The sequence below is a fragment of the Eptesicus fuscus genome, chromosome 3 (genome assembly GCF_027574615.1).
Source record: "Eptesicus fuscus isolate TK198812 chromosome 3, DD_ASM_mEF_20220401, whole genome shotgun sequence".
NCBI classification, from domain to species: Eukaryota; Metazoa; Chordata; class Mammalia; order Chiroptera; family Vespertilionidae; genus Eptesicus; species Eptesicus fuscus.
In genome coordinates this window covers 54,845,973-54,872,638 of record NC_072475.1, presented here as the reverse complement: position 1 = coordinate 54,872,638, position 26,666 = coordinate 54,845,973, and the positions used below count along the sequence as shown (strand labels likewise).

The 26,666-nt window shown below is 43.1% G+C and overlaps 2 protein-coding genes and 1 non-coding gene across 4 annotated transcripts in view; 1 reads left to right on the top strand and 2 right to left on the bottom strand.

Moving 5' to 3' along the window:
- The window catches only part of OSBPL11 (oxysterol binding protein like 11), an 89,414-nt gene that overhangs the window by 54,885 nt on the left and 7,863 nt on the right, over positions 1–26,666 (bottom strand). For both annotated transcript variants that reach the window (XM_008155499.3, XM_054713900.1), the window contains exon 2: positions 3,827–3,895. In XM_008155499.3, the coding sequence (XP_008153721.2) occupies positions 3,827–3,895 (69 nt within the window). The remainder of the gene's footprint in view (positions 1–3,826; positions 3,896–26,666) is intronic.
- On the bottom strand, positions 2,039–2,229 carry LOC114227766 (U2 spliceosomal RNA). Its single transcript, XR_003613837.2, has one exon. It is a non-coding gene; the product is annotated as a U2 spliceosomal RNA (small nuclear RNA).
- On the top strand, positions 4,081–4,707 carry LOC103298744 (high mobility group protein B1-like). Its single transcript, XM_054713904.1, has one exon. It carries the CDS (start codon positions 4,117–4,119, stop codon positions 4,705–4,707), a length of 591 nt encoding a protein of 196 aa, XP_054569879.1. The 5' UTR covers positions 4,081–4,116.

The window sequence follows — 26,666 nt, the reverse complement described above, 5'->3', positions numbered from 1 at the left end:
CCATTTCAAACTGGGAGAGAATGGAATCAGCCTTTTATTCAGGAAAAGGAAGTAAAAACAACAATTAGAAGAAGCAAGCAAAAAGAGCTGAAAGTAGTTGCCTGAGAAGGGAGATGGAAAAGCAAAGAACTATTGTTTTTCTTGTTCATCTTTAAGCATGCTTCTCATTTTAAAAATTACGTTAAAAAGTAAAATAAAATAAATTATGTTCACAATATTTTGGTAAAAAATATAAATTAATTTTAATATTTCTGAAAGTTTTAAAACTTCCATATCATTAATTACTATAGGAGTTAAATACCTTTTCATGTGTTTTATTGACCATTCATAGTTCTACTTATAGTGAACTGCCAGTCAAGTTTTGTCCATTTGTAATAAGGTTATTTTATTTCCCCCAAGATTTAAAGGATTATTTGAATTAACATAAGATGGTCACTGACACCATCTTAAATTCCTGAAACATAAGGCCTGTCCTAAGTAAAATGCAATTGAATCTGCTATGGTCTGAGTGTGTCCCCCCAAAATTCCTAGGATGGAATCCTGACCTCTAACAGCAGTATTAAGAGACTGAGCTTTTGGGAGGTGATTAGGTCATGAGGGCAGAAGCTTTATGAATGAGATTAGCACCTTATAAAAGAGATACAAGAGCACCCCTTTTCTCTTTTCTGGAAGAGGGTCCTTACCCGACTATGCTGGCACCCAGATCTTGGAATTCCAAACTCCAAGAGAAATACATTTGTTGTTTATAAGCTACCCACTCTGTGGTATTTTGTTATAGGAGCCCAAATGGACAAAGACATGAAAGCAATCTATTCAATATACTAAAACCCATTAAGTTGTACATTTAAATGGGGAAATTGTATGGTATGTGTACTACATCTTAACAAGGCTGTTAATAGAATAAACAAACAAAGAAGAACGGAAGGAAGGAAAGAAATGTCTTCCCACTGCTCTAAGCAATAAGTACAATTTATTTCAACAGCAAAGAAAAATGACTGGTCTCTTCTTCTAAAAGCAGTCACTTCAAAGAGTACAATATGTTTGGAAATGTAAAGTTTGTTATGAACACATATTTCTTATCCAAAAGCATTACCACTTTTTTAACAACATGGGAGGCACTCACCTAGACATACAGAAAGTTATACTGAGAGGAGATTGAGCATGGAGATTCCAGTTAATACTGTATTATATATCTTAAAGATACCAAGACAGTAGGTCTTAAAAGTTCTCATCACAAGAAAAGTAAGTGTAACTATGTATGGGACGAATGTTAACTACACTTACTATGGTGATCATTTCCAATACAAGCATACCCCAGAGATATTAAGGGTTTGGATCCATACTATTGCAATAAAGTGAACATTGCAATAAAGAAGTCACAAACTTTTTTGTTTTCCCAGTGCACATAAAAGTTACGATTATACTACACTGTAGTCTACTAAGTATGCAATAGTATTATGTCTAAAAAATGTAAATACTTAATTTAAAATACTTTATTTCTGCCGAAACCGGTTTGGCTCAGTAGATAGAGCGTCGGTCTGCGGACTGGAAGGTCCCAGGTTCGATTCCGGTCAAGGGCATGTACATTGGTTGCGGGCACATCCCCCGGTGGGGGGTGTGCAGGAGGCAGCTGGTCGATGTCTCTCTTTCATCGATGTTTCTAGCTCTCTATCCCTCTCCCTTCCTCTCTGTGAAAAATCAATAAAAAAAATATATATTTTTTAAAAAAATAAAATACTTTATTTCTGAAAAATGATAACCATTTATCAAATTAAACTAATAACTGATTATCTAGCACCAAGCTGATGCTATGAACCCACTTTCAATAACAGAGCACTTGGGGCTATCTTTCATTATACATGGATTAATCCAAATATTCTCCCTTCATCCTTTCTATGGAGAGATATTTTTACAAGATATGAAGATAGGGGATAAAGAGGCATTCTGCATAGTGAGGAAACTTAACAAAGCTATTTTTCCCAGAAGAGTACTAGACTCTTGATTGAGGCATTTTAATTTATTTTTATCTTATTTTTATTTTTTGTGCACCGTTCCTGGAGGTACTGCAATACCAGGTCGATGTGTGGAGTGGATGGAGCAAGCTCCTATTCCATCTCCTAATTCCAAAAATCCATTTAATATACTGTCCTCGGATAGAGGACGTATCAGATATTAAACTGATAAGAACAGATACTGCACTTGATCTTAGCCAAAAGGCCAAGAAGCGATGATTGAGGCATTTTTAGTCAGTTGGCCTAACCAATTAGCTAAGGAAATATGAAACAAAGGCTAAGTGTGATAGGGAAATTTAAGATTCAACTTTTTACAAATCTTCACCTGCAGAAGATTCACCTAAGTTGTTAAAAGAAAATACTGTTAAGATTGGCAACTAAGTAAATTGTTATTTTTCCGCAATTTCAAAATAACAAAGACTGCCAGTTTGGGGGAAATAACTAAACTTTAGCCCACAACTTATGTGAAGTATTATGAAAAGCAACTTTAATCCAAAAATATCCTGACTCAGAAGTATATCTTATAATGACAAGAATAAACTTTAGTCAAGATTGTAGAAGGAAAGGTAACCATGTGCTTTGTTCCAACCATCCCAGGGCTTTAATGTTCAGTGCATGTACAGACTTCTAAGCCAAATGGGAAGTTATCTCATCTTCAGGAATTTTAGTTGAAGGTGGAAGGAGGTGGGTTCAGAAGAGGATCTTGTTGCTGCTGTGCACTTTCCTAGGGCAATATATTACAGAGCAAGCAGTTATAAGTATGCCCATGCCAGATTTCTCCACACTGCTCTAAGTCAAGTTCTAATTGCTCTGAGTTGCCCTTAGTCAAAATAACATGGCCTGCAGGGAAACTGTCTTGAATATCTGACACAGGAGCAGTGCTTTTGTTAGAGGCTTCACATGTAGCACAAGGACAAATGTGGCTAGACATGCCAAAGAAACTGAGCTACAAAGCCTAGGGTCCCTTCACCTGGTCTTAACCTTCCTGTTCCTCTTTTATCCTTCAATCTGCATGTTCCATACTGAGGACCTGGTATATCTCTGCAGTACCAGGGTGTCTGGAAATGGAAGATGCAAAGTTTTCTAAAGTTGGCCTACAGCAGCCAAATTAATAAGGTGAGATCTCTCTCTGATGGGGAAGTTGGTAATAGGTTCTGTGTTCTTAGTCCACAAAGAGATACCACTTCACACCCATTAGAATGACTATTTAAAAAAAGAAAGAAAAGAAGTGTGTAAGTGTTGGTGAGGATGTAGAGAAACTGGAACCCTTGTGCTCTGCTGGTGGAAATGTAAAATGGTGTAGCCACTAGGGAAAATGGTATGGAGGGTCCCCAAAAAGTTAAATATAGAATTAGCATATGATCCAGCAATTCCATTTCTGGATATATACACAAAAGAAGTGAAATCCAGGACTCAAATATTTGTACAGCTATATTCATAGCGGCATTATTTACAATAGCCAAAAGATAAAAGCAACCCAAAAGTCCATTGACAGGTAAATAAGTAAATAAAATGTGGTATATACAGTCAATGGAATATTAACAAGTGATTCTAATCCTAAAACAACAGTAAAGAAGTGATTCTAATTCTAAGATAACAGTAACTTCTGAGGCATTTGGAGGCTGTCGTTTGGAAGATGCCAACTCCTCCACCCTCTAAAAAAGAGAAGAAAGCCATCAGACTTTTAGAAAACATGATAAACCCTTCTCTAAAAGTTTACCCAGACATGTTTATACTTTAGTAATAGCAGAATAAAATTACCATCCCTAATTCTGGTCTCTCAGAATGATGTGTCATAGAATAATCACACTTACCTGTACTGCCACCCAGTGACGAGGTTGGTGTACTTCATTAAGTAGCCCCATACATTTTCCATATGATCACTGTTTCAAAAAATCAGAGTGCCAAAGTCAGTGAAAATTACAAGAAATATCAGGAAGTTAACTGTATAGTTTTAAAAATAGCGCTAGGATTGCAGTACATTGAGCTCCATAGAGACAGCGCCGGGGGAAGTGCGAGCCCGCCGGGCACTGGGTGACTGTGTGCTCGCTGAGGAAAAGGATTAAACACGGGCAAAGGAGATCCTAAGAAGCCAAGAGGCAAAATGTCATCACATGCTTTCTTTGTGCAAACCTGCCAGGAGGATCACAACAAGAAGAAGAAGCACCCAGATGTTTCAGTTAACTTCTCAGAGTTTTCTAAGAAGTGCTCAGAGAGGTGGAAGACCATGTCTGCTAAGGAGGAAGGAAAATTTGAAGACATGGCAAAGGTAGACAAGGCCTGTTATGAGCAAGAAATTAAAACTTACATCCCTCCTAAAGGGGAAACAAAAAAGTTCAAGGATCCCAATGCACCCAAGAGGCCACCTTCGGCCTTTTTCTTGTTTTGTTCTGAGTATCGCCCCAAAATCAAAGGAGAGCATCCTGGCCTACCCATTGGTGATGCTGCAAAGAAGCTGGGAGAGATGTGGAATCACACTGTTTCAGGTGACAAGCAGCCTTATGAAAAGGCTGCTAAGCTGAAGGAGAAATATAAAAAGAAGATTGCTGCATACCGAGCTAAAGGAGAGCCTGATGCTGCCAAAAAGGGAGTTGTCAAGGCTGAAAAAAGCAAGAAGAAGGAAAAGGAAGAAGACGAGGAAGATGAGGAGGAGGAAGAGGAGAAAGATGAAGATGAAGATGATGGTGATGAATAAGTTGGTTCCAGCGCAGTTTTTTTTTCCTTATCTATAAAGCAATTAACCCCCCTGTATACAACTCACTCCTTTGATTTTATTTTATTTTTCTTTTGGGGGGGGGATTGAGTTTCTTTATTTCAAGTCACTAAACATTAGACATTTTGAAAGTTTTTGTATACTTGGTCAAAGTACAAATTACATCTTACAATTGGTAAATACAGACAAAATTATGTATGTAGTACAACCAACACAGATTCCTTACTAAAAAATGTCTAAACTTTTTTGCCTTCTTTCACATTGGTACTTTCGAGGGGAAAACCCCCCCACCCCCCCACACACACACAGACACAAAACCTTAGATTAAAAAAGGGGGAGGGAAAAGAAGGGCATATTTTAAAAGGACATATATATTGGAGACATACAACTCACTCCCCTTTTAAAGAAAAAAACTGAAATGTAAGGCTGTGTAAGATTTGTTTTTAAACTGTACAGTGTCTTATTTTGTATAGTTAACACACTACCGAATGTGTCTGTAGCTAGCCCTGTCCTGGTGGTATTTCAATAGCCACTAACCTTGCCTGGTACAGTATGGGGGTTGTAAATTGGCATGGAAATTTAAAGCAGGTTCTTGGTGCACAGCACAAATTAGTTATATATGGGGATGATAGTTTTTCCATCTTCACTTTTCTCTAATGCAGCTTATACGAAATCATTGTTGTTATGTTAACTGAATACCACTCTGTAATTGAAAAAAAAAAGTTGCAGCTATTTTGTTGACATTCTGAATGCTTCTAAGTAAATACAATTTTTTAATTAAAAAAAATAGCTACAGACATATATGTTCTACAAATGTTTCAAACTTTCTTCAAAAGTAAAATTTATAGATTAACAAATAGAGGTATTTAAAGCCCCAAATTTCATATGGTTGGTACTTTATTGTACCAGATTTCTTCAAAACAAATATAATCCAATATAAATTGTTATATATTATAATATTTCAAATATAAAACCATTATATAAATATAAAACTATGTAAGTATAAACAGATATACTGTAAATATAAAAATATTTCATAACAATTCAGTGCTGAAGAAAAAAAAATCTAGTCTTATGGTTCTAGAATAAACTAAAAAGGTCTATATTGAATAGTGCTTCCTCACTCTGATAAGACACACAAGAGGCCAATCCGTACTGCCTCTGATTGCTTGGGCTCCCACAATGAAGATCCTGTTTTTGATAAGAGTGTGACAGCTAACTCCCACTCCCTCACCCTAGACAGGCATGAGGCAAAGTGCTCACTACAAGTCTTGCCACTGGAAAGATTTTATTTGGGACCTATATCATTAGCCTTACTACAACTGAATTTCTTTACTTTCTGCCCTTTTTTTTCATTTATTGCAGATAAGTTCTGTTTTAGTAGTTCATAGAAAACACAATATCTCACTGATATTTCTTTTCCAACATTTTAAGTTTCCTTCTACTTAGGAAAATATATTGACATATCTTTTTTATATATGGGCTTCATTTTTTATTTTACAAATTATATTAAGAACTTTTAAAGGTACCTACTCTACTCTAAAGTTTTAACTTTACACCATAAAATGCAATGGATATTAAGCATTTATTTTCTCTACTATCCCTGAGTCACACAGCATATTTAGTAAAATTTCAGCTAACCAGCATCCCGGAAATTGAAAGTGCCAGGCAATCAGCCACCTTTAAAACATCAAAGGCAAAGAGCAAGGGAGAGTTGACACAACCAATAGAATGAAGTCCCAAAAAGATTTAGATTGATCTGAATGACAGATGAAAAGGGCTGAAGATAAGGACATTCTCAGGCAAACAAAATAACCAAACTGACTAAGATTCTAGCAGCTATTACTGGAGAGCAAGTAGGGGGGTGCTTCAGGATTAAACTCAATGTGGGGTGCCTTTCTCATCTCATTTCTTCAAAGTGCTTGAAAATAAAGATCAAATCTGAAAATAGAGAATTGATCCCATGATTAAATATGTGGGTGTTTTTTTTCTATCTTTCTTTCATTGTAAGGCTAGCAAGACACTATCCTATCTAATAATAGACAAATATGCAAATTGACCATACCTCTGACACACCCACAAGCCACGCCCACCATCCAATCAGAGCGAGTATGCAAATTAACCCAAACCAAGATGGCTACAGCCACAGAGAGCAAGGTTTCCTAGGTAACAGAGGAAGCCAAGCTTTCCGCCTGCCCTGGCCAGGCCTAAGCCTCCACTAAAGCTACAAAGTTTCAATTATAGAAGGTAAACAAATTCAAACAAATGGCGGCAGAATGGAGCTTGAGAGAGCAGGCCAGAGTTGCCGCCAGCAACAGGGGAAGCAAAGCTTTCTGCACACCCTGGCCGGGCCCACCCGCTTAAGGCAACAAAGTTTCAATTATAACCCAAACACAAATGGCTGCCGGCCTCGGAGGGAGCCCCAGGCTTGGCTCTGCTCCAGGCTACAAAGTTTCAATTGTAGAAAGAAAATAAATTCCAGATACCAAGGCCTCCCCTTGGGTTGCCAGGGGGCGTGGCTGGCCTGCAGACCACCACAGGCCCCTCGCTCAGGCCGCCCCACACCCCAAGGGAACCCCCACCTGATCCGGGACGCCCTTCAGGGCAAACCAGCTGGCCCCCACCCCTGTACCAGGCCTCTATCCTGTCTAATAAAAGAGTAATCTGCAGATTGATCATCACTGCAACACACAATATCACTGCCCCCATGTGGTCAAAGATCCTGCCCCCATGTGGACACAAGATGGCCACCACAAGATGGCCAGCAGGAGAGGGCAGTTGGGAGGCACCCGGCCTGCAAGGAAGGGCAGTTGAGAGGGACCAGGCCTGCAAGGGAGGGCAGTTGGAGGTGATCAACCCTGCAGGAGAGGGCAGTTAGGGGTGACCAGGCCGGCAGAGGAGGAAAGTTGGGGGCAAACAGGCTGGCAGCAGAGTGGTTAGGGGGTGATCAGGCTGGCAGGCAGAAGCGGTTAGGGGCAATCAGGAAGGCAGGCAGGCAAGCAGTTGGGAGCCAGCAGTCCTGGATTGTGAGAGGGATGTCTGACTGCCCGTTTAGGCCCGATCCCATGGGGCAGTCGGACATCCCATATTGGCGAGGGTACAGGCATGCACGAATTTCGTGCACCGGGCCCCTAGTTTATTAATGTTAAGTAAAACGGCTCAGGTCCTTTTGGTTTCATAAGGTCACTAGTCTCAAGAAGATAAAGCGTGTCGACTTCTAAAATGCCAGCCTGATGTTCTGATAATTATGTATGTACTAGTGGCCTGTTTCCTGCACCCTCTCCAGCCCAGCCTGCACCCTCTCCAATCGGGGACATCCCTCTCGCAATCTGGGACTGCTGGCTCCTAACCGCTCACCTGCCTGCCTGCCTGATCGCCCCTAACTGCCTTTGCCTGCCTGATTGACCCTAACCCCTCTACCTGCCTGCCTGATCGCCCCTAACGGCCTGATCTCACCCCTAACTGCTCTCCCCTGCTGGCGTGATCACCCCTAACTGCCTCTGCCTGCCTGATTGCCCCTAACTGCCTCCCTCCCGCCTGCCGGCCTGATCTTGCCCCAACTGCCCTCCCCTGCTGGCCTGATCTCACCCCCAACTGCCTTCCCCTGCTGGCCTGATCTCGCCCCCAACTGCCTTCCCCTGCTGGCCTGATCACCCCTAACTGCCTCTGCCCTGCAGGCCTGATCTCGCCCCCAATGGCCCTCCTCTGCCTGCCTGATCTCGCCCCCAATGGCCCTCCCCTGCCGCCTGATCTCACCCCCAACTGCCCTCCCCGCCAGCCTGATTGCCTCTAACCCACTGCCGGCCTGATCTCGCTCTCAATGGCCCTCTCCTGCTGGCCTGATCGCCCCTAACTGCCTCTGCCTCAGCCCTCAACTCCATGGCTTTGTCCAGAAGGAAGTCGGACATCTGAAAGATGGCTGGTTGACCCATTCTAATTAGCATATTACCCTTTTATTAGTATAGATTCTGACATGTTAAAACTGCTACACCAGCTGAAGAGTAGAAAGTGGAAACAAAGAGAGAAGAATCTGAGGAGTCTGATGATGACATGGCTTTGGTCTTTTTGACCAAACCTCTTTTGTAATACATTCAATAAAAAGCTACACTCTCTTAAAACAAACAAACAAAAAACAGCCCCTTGGGTTTTTACTAGAGTTCCTCTACTCGCAGTCCCAGGTCATAGCAAAGTTAATTCTTTCAGTTCCACCAGTACTTGAAAAAGCAGAGATACTTAAATTGCTGGCTCTCACATCTTACCCCGTCTTCAGGCTTAAACAGTTCTTTGGGGCTACAGGAATCCCAATGCCCCTGGATTCTGCCCAAAAATAATTTCCTTTCCTGTTTTAGATATTTAATACATAGCTCAGATTCCCTCAACTGTTCTTGTCCTCAAAACATTCCTTCACTTATATGTGGAAAGAGGAGGATGAGGAGGAGGAAGAGGAGAAGAAGTGAGAAGGGGAGAAGAACTCCAATACAAAGAAGAGATTGATGTCCGGCCCACATGGCTCAGTAGTTGATCATCAACTTATGAACCAGGAGATCACAGTTCGATTCCGTATTATTGTGGGCTCAATCTCCCATGGGGGGTGTGCAGGATGCAGCCAATCAATGATTCTCATCATTGATGTTTCTAACTCTCTCTCCCACTCCCTTCCTCTCTGAAATAAATTAAAATATATATATAAACAAACAAAAAAAAGAGATTGGTGATTGCCAGAGGGGTTTGTGGGTTGGGGGATGGGTGGGTAAAAGATACAAACTTCTAGTTACAAAATAATTAAGTCCTGGGGATGTAAGATACAGCATGGTGACTATCCTATATAATAAAAGCCTAATATGCTAAGTGTCTGGTCAACTGATCAGCCATTCAACCAATCAAAGCATAATATGCTAATGATATGCTAAGGCCACTCAACCGCTTGCTATGATGTGCACTAACCACCAGGGGGCAGATAGTCAACCAGTCGCTATGACATGTACTGACCACCAGGGGGCAGACGCTCTGACTGGTAGGTTAGCTTGCTGCTGGGGTCTGGCCAATCGGGACTAGGAGAGACAGGCCGGGCACGTCCTGGAGCCCTCCCAAGGTTCCTCCCCGGCTAGCCAACCTCTCGCCTCCCTCCCCCACCCCAACCATGCACCAGTGGGGTCCCTCGGCCTGGCTGTGCCCTCTCGCAATCCAGGACCTCTCAGGGGATGTCGGAGAGCCGGTTTCGGCCTGATCCTGCAGGCCAGGCCAAGGAACCCCAGTGGTGATGAATTCATGCACCAGGCCTCTAGTAGTTAATAATACTGTATTGTATATTTAAAAGTTACCAAAAATAGACCTTAAAAGTTCTCATCACAAGAAAAAAAAAAGTGTAACTATGTGTAGTGATGGATGTTAACTGCACTTACTGTGGTGATCATCTTACAATACTGTATATATAAACATCAAATCATTATGTTGTGCACCCAAAAATACTACAATGTAATATGTCAATTATAACTCAATTTAAAAATATATTCTTTGTTCACTCTGTCCTATAGCTCCATAACCTAAATATTATTTATTTATTGATGCTCTGTAAATCTCTACACCAAGCCTCATTACATAGGTATTAGTGTGTAATAAAAACAACTCAATTATGGTTCAATTTCTTTGGTTCTAGAACTATTTGTATTCTTCAAATGCACATGTGTAATGTGGAGAAAATGTTTCTTAAAACTTCAAAGTATAACCAGAAAAAAGAAGACAAATAAATCTACAACTGAGAAAAATAAAATTTGCATCTGAAAGCAATCAAAGATAATGCCTCATCTCCTTTACCTTTGTTCAGTTTCTCATATTACTAAAGGTATTCCTCATATCTAAGTTATTTAACAGCTATCAATAACTTTTTAAAAGTACAATTTCAGCAGCATCATTCACTAAATAAAATCAAAGTAGCCCCGAGTGGGTGGCTCACTTGCTTGGAGCATTGTCCTGTACACCAAAAGGTCGAGGGTTTGATTCCTGGCCAGAGCACATACCTAGATTGCAGGTTCAATCCCCAGTCCGGGTGCACAGGAGGCAACTGATAAATGTTTCTGTCTCACATCGATGTTTCTTTCTCCTTCTCTCTCTCCCTCTCTACCCGCCTCTCTAAAATCAATAAAATCATAACCTCGGGCGAGGATTAAAAAAAAATCAAAGTATATCTTCATATTTCACAGTACAGTAACGTTGTATTTCAGTTTTTAATGTTATTAATATTTTGTTGATGGTTATATCTAAAAAGAGTTAACTTTCTCACAAAAATTATGAGACGATATACTTTATTTGACAGTAACATAAAGCCAGCCTCAAAAGAATTAGAGATTTGAACATGTGATTATAAACTGCTGGCCTGCTTTTACTATGTAAAACATTCGATATCTGAGGTTACAAAGAACCAACTTAAGAAGATCCTGTTCTTTAGAACAGCAGGTTATGCAGTCCCTCCTCTCTCATCCTTCCCCTTCTGTATTCAGTGCAACCAGCTGATGTGGAACGACTGTGCCATCTGGTGGCCAGAATAAAGAGCTTTATAAGCTTATATCTTTTGTTCACTCTTTTCCTTTCTTCGCTCTACTTCTTTATAATTATCATGGAATACCTTTAACACTCAAGCTTTGCTCCCATTTAAAATGTGCTAATTTTTATATTTTAAATATACCTGTTAATATGAATTAAATCTAGTTGTTAAGTGGAAATACACCCCATATCTGATTATATCATACTCCTATTTTGTGTTCTATGAAGTAAAAGATGATGTTCCAAAAGACTAATACACTAAAATATAAGTCATGAAAAGGTTAATTTCTTCATCAGTCCTTTATCAACACTACCACTCAAAAAATTGTGTATATTCTGATCTTTTAAATTTGTTAACATTTAATTGGGATTAGCTCTAGAAGCTGACAGTCTAGAAAAATAGTTGATTAACTGAATTATGCCAAGTGGCATGATTATATTTAATCTGAGGCTCATCTCCTTCGATAAGCCTTAACAATTATTGCTTCAATTCCTAAATCTCCATTGCTATAACACGTTTATTTATTAGTTTCCCGTTCTTTATCAGACTTAAGGAAGACACATAGCTTTAAACTAAGTCTCAGGTATACCACATTATAATCTGAATTGGTATATATCACAAAATGATAACCCCCAAAAGTCTAGTTACCATCTATCACTGTACAATTGACCCCCTTAAACCCTCTCACATATCCCTCAACCCTCTTCCCCTCTGATAACCACCAATCTATTCTCTTTATCTACGAGCTTGTTTTTGTTTTTTAGATTCCATATATGAGTGAAATCATATGGTATTTGCCTTTCTCCTTCTCTCTTATTTCCCAAGGCACCATCCATTTTGTCACAAATGACAAGATTTCATTCTTTTTTATGGCTGTGTAGTATTCCATCACACACACACACACACACACACACACACACACACACACACACACACACACACACGCTCACTCACCTTTACTCTATTTTTGAACAGCTTTGAATCCTTTTATTTCAGTTCAACACAATTACCCAGTACCTTTTAAATGCAAAACACTCTGAAAATCTTTTCTGCTGGAGGCTAATTCCAGCATGTCATAATAAATGCAAGAAATCCTCAGGTTGATGGGCTTCTATATTCAGCAGGGCTGAAAACGTTATTGCCTAATGGAATAGCCGAAAGCATTTCCCCAAACCTGAAGATCTGCATATATTATTGCCTGTTACCAGACAGCTGAAGGCATTTCAATATACATGTTATTGCCTCCTGCTGGCCAAACAGCTGAACAGCCAAAGGCATTTCCTCCAACCTGACAATGCCTACTGTATACTAAACCTTACCTTTGATATGTATTTCTGCTTTGCTATAGGGCAAAATGTAGGACTAAAAAGAGCCCTGGGTCCGGAGATAGAATTTAGCTACTACAGCTAAGCTTCCTCTGGCTCCCCCATGGATTACAAATGTATATTATATTTCTAGTCTCTTTATTAATTTACTCGCAGCCTTTCTCCAGATTCCTGAACCCTTCTAGATGCTGGATATCACCCCGGCATTACTTTTCCACTGAAAAGAATGGGAAAATTTTTTTTAAAAGGTAATTCTTCTCCACCCCCCAATCCATAATTTTAAAGAACTATGTCTCCTGAAGAAAAAGACAATTAAAAGGGCTCCTACTGGAAAGGAGACACACTGAGACTATGATTTTACCTGTCATACAAATGAAAGGAATTTTGTTGAAGATACAAGGTTCACTAAAAAAAGGACAAGATTAAATAGTGATTGAGGTTGAAGTTATTGGTCTTGATTGATTAGATGTAAAGTAAGAAAGAGAACAAAAGTGAGAATAAGGGTGAGAGAGAAGGAACAAAGGCAATGTCCAGATTTCCAGATAGAACACTGTGTAGATAGTAATGCTTCAGAGAAATTGGAATCATAGAGGAAGGTTTGGATTTGTTCCAACTTATGCTGAATTTAAGGGACCTGTGGGACATACATGCTACCCAATAATAAGGTAGCATGGTGTCGGAACACGCGCTCCTGAGTCTGCACATACTCCTGAACCCTGCTTGCTGTGTCAATTGTTGCAATAAGTTTCTCCTTGACCTGCTTGCTGTGCCAATTGTTGGAGTAAGTTTCTCCTTGACCCTGCTTGCTGTGCCAATTGTTGGAATACTCACTTCTTTTTTTTTTTTTTTAAAGAATTTTTATTATTTTTTTTATATATATTTTATTGATTTTTTACAGAGAGGAAGGGAGAGGGATAGAGAGCTGGAAACATTGATGAGAGAGAATCATCGACCAGCTGCCTCCTGCACACCCCCTACCAGGGATGTGCCCGCAGCCAATGTACATGCCCTTGACCGGAATCAAACCTGGGACCTTTCAGTCCGCAGACCGACGCTCTATCCATTGAGCCAAACCGGTTTCGGCAAGTACTCACTTCTTGACTCCTGCTCCACTACACCAACTGTTGGGTTCGAGTCCCTTTGCTAGGGACTGGACCTCCTTGGACGCTGGGTATTGGACAGAGAAGACATAAGAAGTCATCTACACTAATAAAAGAGAAACATGCAAATTGACCGTACCTCTGCTATGCCCACCAGCCATGCCCACCAGCCAATCAGGTGCAAGTATGCAAATTAAACCAACCAAGATGGCGGCGGCCACGGAGCAAGCAGGAGGCTTGGGTTTCCCTGGCAATGGAGGAAGCCAAGCTTCCCACCCCCTCTGGCTGGCCATGGCCTCCACTCAAGGCTACAAAGTTTCAATTATAGAAGATAAATAAATCCCAACAAAAATGGCCACGGCCACGGAGCTGGAGAGAGCAGGAAGCTTGGGTTGCCCCCAGTGATGGAGGAAGCCAAGCTTCCTGGCCGGCCCTGGCCTCTGCTCAAGACTACAAAGTTTCTATTATAGAAGATAAATAAATCCCAGATACCAGGGCCTCCGCTTGGGTCGCCGGGAGGGCGTGGCCAACCTGCAAACCACCACAAGTCCCTCGCCCAGGCCACCCCACGCCCCAAGGGAACCCCCACCCTGATCCGGAACACCCTTCGGGGCAAACCAGCCAGCCCCCACCCGTGCACCAGGCCTCTATCCTATCTAATAAAAGAGTAATATACAAATTGACTGTCAATCCAACACACAAGATGGCCGCCACAAGATGGCCAGCAGGGGAGGGCAGTTGGGAGGGACCAGGCCTGCAAGGGAGGGCAGTTGGGGGTGATCAAGCCTGCAGGGGAGGGCAGTTAGGGGTGACCAGGCCAGCAGAGGAGGGAAGTTGGAGGCGACCAGGCCTGCAGGGAAGGGGGGCAGTTGGGGGGGGAACCAGGCCTGCAGGGGAGGGCAGTTAGGGGTGACCAGGCCTGCAGGGGAGGGCAGTTAGGCATCAATCAGGCTGGCAGGGGAGTGGTTAGGTAGTGACCAGGCTGGCAGTCAAAAGCGGTTAGGGGCAATCAGGAAGGCAGGCAGGTGAGCAGTTGGAAGCCAGCAGTCCTGGATTGTGAGAGGGATGTCCAATTGCCCATTTAGGCCCAATCCTACTGGGATCGGGTCTAAACAGGCAGTCGGACATCCCTTGAGAGGTCCCAGATTGGAGAGGGTGCAGGCTGGGCTGAGGGACACACCCCCACCCATGCACGAATTTCGTGCACTGGGCCTCTAGTCTATAATAATAAAAGTGTAATATGCTAATTAGACCGGACAGCTGAACGACTTTCCAGACGAAGCAGAGGCTGCAAGGGCCGCGGCTGTGAGGGCCAAGCCCCTTGCAAGAATTTCGTGCATCGGGCCTCTAGTATAGGATAAGCTCAAACAAACTCAAACAAAAGAGGCTTTATGCCAAATAGTGACCTCAGTATTTGGGCTACAGAAAGGTACACCTGTGCAGTGTATAGCTTGCTGTGTCCTTGCTTTTGCACATGCATATAGTAAATTAGCCTTGTTGATTAGGATTCCCACAGTCAGATTGGCCTTAAACATCTGGCGTACTCTGGACAGGGCCCCTACACTCAAATTAGCCTTGAACATCTAGCATATTCTGAACAGGGTTCCCACACATGGTTTGGGTTGGACACATAGCTTTATTTTTTTGTTTTTTTTGTGTATTATTTTTAAAATATTTTTATTTATTTCAAAGAGGAAAGGAGAGGGAGAGAGAGATAGAAACATCAGTGATGATTCCAGCCAGCATGGCTCAGTGGTTGAGCATTGACCTATGAGCCCGGAGGTCATGGTTCACCAGTCAGGACATGTGGGGCATGTACCCAGGTTGTGGTCTCAATCCCCAGTGTGAGATGTGCAGGAGGCAGCCTATCAATGATTCTCTCTCTTCATTGATGTTTCTCTCTCTCTCTCCCCCCCTCTCCCTTCCTCTCTAAAATCAATAAAAATATGTTTTTTAAAAAAACCACAAAGAATGTTCAATGCTGCCCAGCCGGTATGGCTCAGTTGACTGTGTTGTCCCATGCAATAGGAGATCACCAGTTCAATTCCAGGTCAGGACACATACCAGGGTTGCAGGCTCGATCCCCAGTAGGAGGCAGCCAATCAATCTCTCCTCTGTTTCTCTCTCTGCACAGTCAATTGGAAAAAGACTATAAAACTAAGCAACCTGGCCCTAGCCGGTTTGGCTCAGTGGATAGAGCGTCAGCATGCAAACTGAAAGGTCCCAGGTTTGGTTCTGGACAAGGGTACATGCCCGGATTGTGGGCTCGATCCCTAGGGGGGGACTTGCAAGAGGCAGCCGATCCACCATGATTCTCTCTCATCATGGATGTTTCTATCTCTCTCTCCCTCTTCCTTCCTCTCTGAAACCAATAAAAAAATATTTTTTTAAAAAAGCAACCTGAATGGTAAGCATATTTTAATTGGCATTCTGAAGCCTCCAAACACATAAGTGACTCAAAAATTGTTTCCCTCCAACACACAAATTATATATTAAAGCAAACTGAGTTGTCTCAGAGGCTTATTAAGTTTGAAAAAAACTTCTAAATGTTCGAAGATAGCTCAAAACCATCCTACTGGCATGTTTCTGGCCTGAGTAGAAGCGAGTTTATGGAACTTTACACCAAGAATCTCATTATCTACACCTTCTGCTCTTTGCTGTTAGCCTGTCCTCCTCACTCTTAACCCTTCACTGAATGACTTCCCTTTCCATAACAATGAACCCGAGACTGCTCTTACTGCCCCATTTAAAGTTAAACCATCGGATGGGTCTGGCCCAGGATGACAAACCCTTATTTCTTATAAACCCATGGACTAAAACTGAGCTCCCTGCCTGTATTAAAGATTTCCCTAGTACCAAAGAGGACCCCATTATTGTGTTTGCCAGAGTATTTCTGCTCATATCCAAACAGGAGCCAGGGTTCTCTGACCTCTATTAGCTAATGCCTGGGCTCATAGAGAAAGACGTCTAATTATCAATTGCCCTTTTTCCTTTTCATCCATGAAAGAGAAGGAAATGCATTAGGTGTTTTGGCCCAATGACATGGAAACCAACATGGACCCACTGGATACTGTAGCCAACAATTAGGTCTGGTAGCCAAAGGTCTCCTACTCTATATGAGAGCTACTTGTAGCCACTGCCAATTCAACATGTAGAAAAGGTAATTATAGGCTCTCCACTAACTCTTCATGTGCCTCATGGAGCCTACCTGCTAGCATGCTATGAAATTCTTTTATTGTCTTCATCTACTGTGACTACTGCTCCCGTAACACTCTGAACCCTGATACTCTCCTCCGTGATGAAAGCCCTCATGACTGCCTGACATTAAGAAGACTGACTACTAGCTCCTTGAATTGATTTACAGAAAACATCTCTTGAAAATGCTGAATTAGTTTGGTTTACTGACGGTTCTTACCTAAAGGATGTAATAGGCCACTATCAAGCAAGCTATGCAATCATCCCTCTAAATAAAACCACTGAAGCCAGTCCAGTGCCTCAGGCAACTTCTGTTCCACACATTAATTTGAACTTGCAATTTGGCCAAAGATGGCTAACATTTATACTGACAGCAGGTATGTCTTTGCTGTTGCCCATGACTTTGGTATGCTCTGGAAACGAGAGGATTTCTGACTTCTTCTGGACCAGTGGTCGGCAAACTCATTAGACAACAGAGCCAAATTTCAACAGTACAACGATTGAAACTTCTTTTGAGAGCCAAATTTTTTAAACTTAAACTTCTTCTAATGCCACTTCTTCAAAATAGACTCGCCCAGGCCGTGGTATTTTGTGGAAGAGCCACACTCAAGGGGCCAAAGAGCCGCATGTGGCTTGCGAGCCGCAGTTTGCCGACCACGGTTCTGGACAAAAGATAAAATACAGTTATGTTTTAGAACTCTTAGAGGCTATCCAATTACCTACATCTTCAGCAATCATAAAAATCCCTGGACATTTAATAGCAAACACTAATGAAAGTGGAAGTAATCATTTGGCTGCTGCTGCTGAGTTAGTAGCATTAAAACAATCTCAGCCCCTAACAGAAGTACCTATGCTACCAGCTGAAATAACTGGAGATTTAAAAAAAACATTATGGCCAGTCAGTGTGGCTCCATGGTTGAGCATCGATCCATGAACCAGTAGGTCACAGTTTTGATTCCTGGTCAGGGCACCTGCCCAAGTTTCGGGCTCCATCCCTGGTGAGAGTTGTGCAGAAGGCAGCCAATCAATGATTCTTTCTCATCATTGATGTTTCTATCTTTCCCTTCCCACTCTCTGAAATCAATAAAAACATTAAAAACAAAACAAAACATATGGAAGCACAGGAGTTATCTGTTTAACAAAATATAGAAAGAAATGGTTAGAACAAGGCTATAAATTTGACCCCAAAAGAAATATATCAGTATGTCAAAAATGTCTGACCATTCCTCCCTGATTGCATACAACATCACATATTACAATATGTACATGACTTAACTCATTCCAACACTTACAAAATGGTTTTATGGGGAAAACAATACTACTGAAAGCCACCTCCAAAGATAGCTTCCCTGGTATACTATTAATGCTGCCCCAAGCACAACCCTGGAAAACTCATTCATACCTCTATGGGGCATTTCACCTTGCCTTTGGGATTCTTTGAGGTCTGACAGATGGACTTACTTAGTTGCCCCTTCTCAAGGATAACTATTTGGGTGGAAGCATTCCCTTGTGGCAGAGCCACAGCCTCAGCAGTAAGTAAAATGCTCTTAGAAAAGAGCTTTCCAACTTGGGGAATCCCATAGAGCTCCACTTCACAGGACTATTTACATAATCTGTTTGTAAGATGTGGCTGATTTAACATTTCCATTGTGTTTATCATTCCCTGTCCTCTGGTCTTGTAGACAGACTAACCAGGTAATCAAAACTCAATTGGCAAAGCCCTAGCCAGTTGCTCAGTGGTTAGAGCATCAGCCCTCAGACTGAAGGGTCAAGGTTCAATTCTGGTTAAGAGCATGTACCACCTCATACCTCAGTTGCAGGCTCAATCCCCAGCCCTGGTCTGGGTGAGTGCAGGGAGGCAACCAATCGATGTGTCTCTCTCACATGGATGTTTCTCTGTCTCTCCCCACTCCCTTCCACTATTTCTATTTTTTAAAAAATCAATGGGAAAAATATCCTCGGGTGAGGATTAACAACAACAAACTCAATTGGCAAAACCCATAGTCTTTTAATCCTTGGCTTAAAGCTCAACCTAAGATCTACTCCCTTCACCCAAAACAGACTGTCTCCTTTTGAAACTATTATCGGCAGCCCCATGAGATGAAATCAAGTAATGTATGAACCTGCACTACTGAAAGGAGACCTGATTCACTGTTAAGGAATGGTAGCCCAATGTCTAAAGATGTTAAAATGAGTAAATCTGACTAAGACCACCTCTACCAAGGAACTTCTGATTCAAGGACTAAGTGACTTAGCTCTGCTCCCAACAAGCTTTATTGATCAAATGTGGCCACAAGCTCTCTTACTGTACACTCAGGAGATTACTTTCCCTTCTACGTGGGACATGACAAACCAGTATGAGCCTTCCAGTGATGAAGGATCAATGTAGCTTTTTAAAGATGGACCAACTCTAGTTACTAATGGTTGACCATTGATGTTTTCTAAGGAAAGACCTTGATCAAAATGAGAAAATGTGAAATAAAACCCACAAATGAAATTGCTATTGTCAAGAGAACAATCTAAAATAGAGCCTGGAGGCCTCTGGGAAGCTGAGCTAACTCACCCTGCTCGTGTGAAACAATTTAAACTGGGTTAAACCAAATGGCAACTACTGATCCAGTTCCTGGAACTGGCTCTGCAGTATTGAACTTTCTATTAAAAAATAAATGTTCACTTAGCAACAGACATAAGCAATTAATCATGCTTAGCATAGTGGAAGTGTGCTTGCCAGCACCAATCACAGGTCTCTCAGAGTAATTAATTCGTGTAATCCCTTTGAAAGCGCCGGCCCCTTTTCTGTCTTTATAAACTCTTGTCTCTTTCTTTCCCTCTCAGAACACAGTTGGGTTTCTCCCCAAATCTGACTCCCCTGAATTTGCAGATCACATTCTCATTTCATTCCATTCACTTCCCTTCCTTCCCTCCCTCCCTCCCTTCCTCCTTCTACTTCTTTGCTATGTCCTTTTTCTTTCCTTGTTTTCCCTCTTGTTCCCTCTGGTTTTCTCTCCCTTCTATCCCTCAGACTAGGGTTTCCAGCTACAGCCAGTAGCAACCACAGACTTCAGTTTATCCCCTCCGGGGACCTTCCAGCCAACCTTAAGAATAGCAATGGAAGTAAACCAGCCAAAACTCAAGTTCAGGGAGACACCAAGTGGGAAATCATACTTTGTTACTTTACACCTAATAAGCCAAAAGGAAAATCCCTTCTTTCACCAGCACACTAAATTGCTCTATAAATTGTCCTAAAACCCAGAAATGGTAATGCCAAAGCAATAATGTAACTATTTAATCAGGCTATTTTAAGTTTAATCTGAATAAGTATGGACACAAATCATTTTATTAAGCAAAATCAGTACAGGGGATGTTTCTTACCTAGGGAAGATGTTCCCTCGAACAAAGGGGACAAAAATGTTCCCTCTCTTCAAGGTAGTATGATATACATCAAGAATTTTTTCCAGCCGAAACCGGTTTGGCTCAGTAGATAGAGCGTCGGTCTGCGGACTGGGGGGTCCCGGGTTCGATTCCGGTCAGGGGCATGTACCTTGGTTGCGGACACATCCCCGGTGGGGGGTGTGCAGGAGGCAGCTGGTCGATGTTTCTCTCTCATCGATGTTTCTAGCTCTCTATCCCTCTCCCTTCCTCTCTGTAAAAAATCAATAAAATACATTAAAAAAAAAAAAAAGAATTTTTTCCAGCCTGGCCAGTGTGGCCGTGGTTGAGCATCAACCCATGAACTAGGAAGTTCGGTTTGAATTCCCAATTTCCGGTCAGGGCATGTGCCTGGGTTTTGGGCTCAATCTCCAGTCAGGGGGGCATGCAGGAGACAGCTGATCAATGATTCTCTCTCATCATTGATGCTTTTATCCCGCTCTCCCTCTCCCTTCCTCACTCGGGAATCAATAAAAGATTTTTTAAAAATAAGAACATTTTCCACTGTTTTCAAAAGTAAAAACAAGAGTTTAAAAAGCATGGCTCAGTGGTTGAGTGTCGACCTATGAACCAGGAGATCATGGTTTGATTCCCAGTCAGGGCACATGCCTGGGTTGAGGACTCGATCCCCAGTGTGGGGTGTACAGGAGGCATCCAATCAATGATTCTCATAATTGATGTTTCTATCTCTCTCCTCTCCCTGTCCCTTTCTCCCTCTTTGAAAATCAATAAAAACATTTTAAATGTGTCCCTGGATCCGGGTGAGGCTGGGTCCCGGGTCCGGGTGAGGCCTCGCGCACCCAGGTCCGGGTGAGGCCATGCGCCCCTGGGTCTGGGAGGGGCCACGCGCCCCTGGGTCCGGGTGAGGCCATGTGTCCCTGGATCCGGGTGAGGCCTCGCGCACCTAGGCCCGGGTGAGGCCACGCGCCCCTGGGTCTGGGAGAGGCCACGCGCCCCTGGGTCCGGGTGAGGCCATGTGTCCCTGGGTCTGGGAGAGGCCACGCGCCCCTGGGTCCGGGTGAGGCCACGCGCCCCTGGATCCGGGTGAGGCCTCGCGCACCTAGGTCCGGGTGAGGCCACGCGCCCCTGGGTTGGGAGAGGCCACGCGCCCCCGGGTCCAGGTGAGGCCATGTGTCCCTGGATCCGGGTGAGGCTGGGTCCCGGGTCCGGGTGAGGCCTCTCGCACCTAGGTCCAGGTGAGGCCACGCGCCCCTGGGTCTGGGAGAGGCCACGCGCCCCTGAGTCCGGGTGAGGCCATGTGTCCCTGGATCCGGGTGAGGCCTCACACACCTAGGTCCGGGTGAGGCCACGTGCCCCTGGGTCTGGGAGAGGCCACGCGCACCTGGGTCCGGGTGAGGCCATGTGTCCCTGGATCCAGGTGAGGCTGGGTCCCGGGTCCGGGTGAGGCCTCGCGCACCCAGGTCCGGGTGAGGCCACGCGCCCTGGGTCTGGGAGAGGCCACGCGCCCCCGGGTCCGGGTGAGGCCATGTGTCCCTGGATCCGGGTGAGGCCTCTCGCACCTAGGCCCGGGTGAGGCCACGCGCCCCTGGGTCTGGGAGAGGCCACGCGCCCCTGGGTCCAGGTGAGGCCACGCGCCCCTGGGTCTGGGAGAGGCCACGCGCCCCTGGGTCCGGGTGAGGCCATGTGTCCCTGGATCCGGGTGAGGCTGGGTCCCAGGTCCGGGTGAGGCCACGCGCCCCTGGGTCTGGGAGAGGCCACGCGCCCCTGGGTCCGGGTGAGGCCATGTGTCCCTGGATCCGGGTGAGGCCTCGCGCACCTAGGTCCTGGTGAGGCCACGCGCCCCTGGGTCTGGGAGAGGCCACGCGCCCCTGGGCCCGGGTGAGGCCATGTGCCCCTGGGTCCGGGTGAGGCCTTGCGCCCCTGGGTACGGGTGAAGCCGGATCCTGGGTCCGGGTGAGGCCGTGTGCCCCTGGATCCATCCGGGTGAGGCTGGGGCCCGGGCCCGGGTGAGGCCACGCGCCCCTTGGGTCTGGGTGAGGCCACGTGCCCCTTAGTCCGGGTGAAGCTGTGCCCCTGGGTCCGGCCAAGACCAAACCAGAGGGAGTCGGACCTCCGTTACCACCATTTGTCCACCATCCAGAGCTGAGGGGTCAGTGCTGACATGTACACATAAGGAACTGGTGGACATTGAAATTGGGTATCAAAAGAACTGTTGGTCCAGAAAGAAACTTACTACAGACTGATTCATTTGCCTGTCAGCATAATTATTATTGCTCGTCTCACATTCAGTTCTTATAAGTATATATCTCGCTCATCTAGGGGAAATGATGAACAACATAGACTGAGGAACAAGAACAGAACCAGAAACAAGGAGGCATCGATCGGACTATCGGGCCTCAGAGGGAGGATAGGGGAGGTTGGGAGGAGGGGGGAGAGATCAACCAAAGGACTTGTGTGCATGCATATGAGCCTATCCAACAGTTAAGTTCAACAGGGGGTTGGGGCATCCGTGGGGAGGGGTGTGGGATGGGAATGGGGGGATGAGGACAAATATGTGACACCTTAATCAATAAAGAAATTAAAAAAAAAAAAGAACATTTTAATAAAAAATAAATAAAAATAAATAAAAAGACCTACTTTCCCACAAGCTTATTTGATGAACAATTTTCTCTGGGATATAAACTATGTGATTTATTTGAAAAGAACTAAAAAGACTAATTTGCATAGTCTAACATTAACCTGTTTGTATAGTTATGATACAGTATAACTTCTATGGAAAATATTAACTCACATGGACTGTATTGAGACCTGTAAAGCAAAAATATATGGATATTAAGAAATTAAAGAATACCATAATACACCAAATCTTGTTCCTCAAGGCTTGGTATACTCTCACTAGATTTTGGGAACAATGTTTCATAGTTTTCAGTAATATGTCTACAAGTGGTCCTTCTCTTGTTTTTACTAGAATCTATAGCAGATTGCAGATAAAGAAAACAAAAATTAGGGTACAGAAAAATAGATTCAACTTTTCTTTAACCCCTAAAGAGAAAAAAGCAAACATTTACGACTTTCTTTAAATCATCCTCAAAAAAAAGTGGTAAAAACTAGAAGACAGTAAACTTTAGGTTATATTTAGGAGATCTCCTTTCCAATCCTAGCTAATAAAGAGGGAATATGCAAATTGACAGTCATGCCATAACAAGATGACTGTGCTAACAGCGCAGGCAGGGGTTTCATAACACAAGATGGCTGCGCCCACAGCAGAGGCTGAGTTCCCGTAATGAGCCTTAACGAGCAATCAGCAGCGACCTGAGGCTGTGTGGCGCTGGATCAGGGCAGGGGACCTGAGGCTGTGCCCCCCCGACCTGGTGGGGCTTGACAGGGGACCTGAGGCCATGCCCCCCACCCAGCAGGGCTTGACAGGGGACCTCAGGCCGCGCCCCCCACCTGGCGGGGCTTGACGGGGGTGGAGGGTTTGGATCTAGCCCAATGGGGGTGGGGCCGGCCGGGTCTGGGTCTCGCATGATTTCGAGGTGCACATGGGTAGGCGGGGACATTACTCTGGTTCCTGTGGCATGCCCAGACTCTGACAGGAGGAAGATTTTCATAGACATTTTACTAATTTTCTTTCATCTCTGATACTTCTATTACAGAGAAAGGGCAAATAACAATATTAAAATATTTCCTCTAATTAACTCCCTTTTAATGTGCACAAATTTTGTGCACTGGGTCACCAGTTTGTAAATAAGTACCTTTTCTTGTAATAGAGTATATAGAGTGGAAGATATAACATTTGACCACAAAAATTCTTTCTATACTATACATTTGTAGACTTTTACCCATTTACTGAAACATGTAACTATCTGCTAATGAAGAAAAAAGATCTGCCTGTTTGTGAATGGTAGTTAGCCAAAATAGAGCCTAAATAAGAAAAAGCAGGCCCATCGTACCCCAATTTGCTTTTCAGTTCCTCCTCTGGGTAGTTCTCTTCTGTCCACTTTGACAAACAAGTGGCAGATCTGCAGATCTGTAAATTTTCCTGACAGCTGACATGCAGAATATAAAAATGGAAACATGCACATTTTATAAACTTTGAACATTTACTTTGAAAAAGGAAGAAAGAATCCAGAATTAAATTTTCTTTCCTCTTAAATGGTGATCAAAGATCACATCATAATGTTAGGGTCGCCGAAGGAGGAATGCATGAGGCCAAAAGGGGCCCTCCTTCAGCGACCCTAACACATAATGAGTATCAATTACTCTGGAAAGACAAAAATTTAAGGCTAACCTACTAAATTCACTTCTCAGCTTTGGTTTAAAAAACGATCATCATGATAAATTTTGCAAATGAAGCTGAGGTTTTTCCCTTTTCTGATTCTTTTTCAGGATCTTCCCCAAATAAGCCGTGGGTCCCTACTTTCATTGCTCTAAGTGTACACATTAATTTAGGCTTCAGAGGGCTTCACACATGATAGAGGCTCATGCTGCATGAGTTAGAACACCAGTAAATGATAAAACCACCATGGCCTAAGCTAATTATTTATCAATAGTTATTCACTCCTTTGAGAGCTTATGTACTTTTAATACCTAGGAATAAAAGTTCTTCTATTCACTGGCTATATAACTTTGGCCAACTCATTTGATTTCCATTTTCTTCAACTGTAAAATGGGAATAACAATGCCTTAAAGAACTTTTGTGAAGTTTAAATGTGATAATAGAAGTGAAAATATTCTAATACTATAAAGGCAATTATCCACATTTCTAATGCCCTATATGTCTAAGGTATGGATGGATGTGCCACCCATTATAGCAAGTTAAGCTCAACATACCTAAAACCAAATGCATCACATGACTCCCAAATCATTTTCTCCTGTAGACTTTCCAGTTTCAAATCTGGATGAGTGAAGTCAATTTTACTTCTTTGTCTCACTACCACCCTCCACCCAATCAATCACCAAGGTCTAACAATCTTCCTCTAATGCAGTGATTTTCAACCTTTTTCATCTCAGGGCACTCAAAAATTACTAAAATTCTGCAGCACACCAAAAAGTATATTCCATCTTTTGCCAATCTGACACACACACAAAATTTGGTATAATTTCGATTCACTCACACCGGACGGCTATTATTGTGTGGGCTGCTGTCATTTTTTCATTTGACAATCTAAGGGAAAAGTGCCCCCGACTAAATACCAGGTATTGCATGTTTTTAAAAATTCTTGTAGCACACCAGTTGAAAACCACTGCTCTAACAGTTTCCTTCTTTTCCAGCATTACTAACACCTTCCCTTTACAATCTTATGTCTAGGTCAATGCAACTGATATCCTAATACTCCTCTTATTCACCAACAATCAAATTCAGTCCCAAACTTCTGACTTTAGAAACAAATTTCCAGCTGCCTAGTTGTAAAATCTATCTCAATAGATGACAATCTAAAGTACCTTTATATTAACATCTGTAATAGGCACCTTCTTGCATGGCTTTCAATGATTTCAGCCTGTGTTTTTACACCCTTTGTGTGGGCTGAACCTCATCACTTGGTTCTAATGAACAGTGAAAAGTGATGCGACTTCACTTCCACGCTTAGGTTACAAAACACTATGACGTCCATCTTGCTAGTGCTCTCTTGCCTTCTTCTCACTTCCCCGCTCTCGGAGGAATCAGGCTGCCAAGGAGTAAACTGCTCTATGAGGTGGCCCATGTGGTCAGGAACCACAGGAGGCCACCAACAGGCAGTCATGAGGAACTATGGTCTTTATCCAAAAGGCAAAAATAACTGAATTGTGCCAAGACCCATAAGAGTGAGCCAGGAAGTGGCTCCTTCCTAGTTGAGCCTCAAGATGACAGTAGCCTTGTGAAAGACCCAAAGCCAGAGAACCCAGCGAAGCTGCACTGAGATTCCTGACCCACAGACACTGAGGTAAAAAATGGTGCATGTTTTTCCCCCTAGCCGGTTTGGCTCAGTGAATAGTGACCTGCAGACTGAAAGGTCCCAGGTTCAATTCCAGTCAAGGGCACATGCCTGGGTTGCTGGCTGCAGGAGGCAGCCAATCAATGATTCTCTTCCATCATTGATATTTCTCTCTCTCTCTCTCTCTCTCTCTCTCTCTCCCTCTCCCTTCCTCTCTAAAATTAATAAAAATATATATATTAAAAAATGGTGCTTTTTCAATACACTAAATTTGGGAGTACATCGTAGCACAGTAATAGATTACACACTACCTCACGTTTTAAAATAAATTCCAGAAAATTAAAAATTAAATGTAAAATGATCAAATCGTTTTAAAACTACATGAAAATAGGTTATTTATAAAAATAATATTCTATAGTAGAAGTGAAAGGAACAAAGAGTAAGAGTTCTGACTTATAAGTTTTCTCTGTGCCTG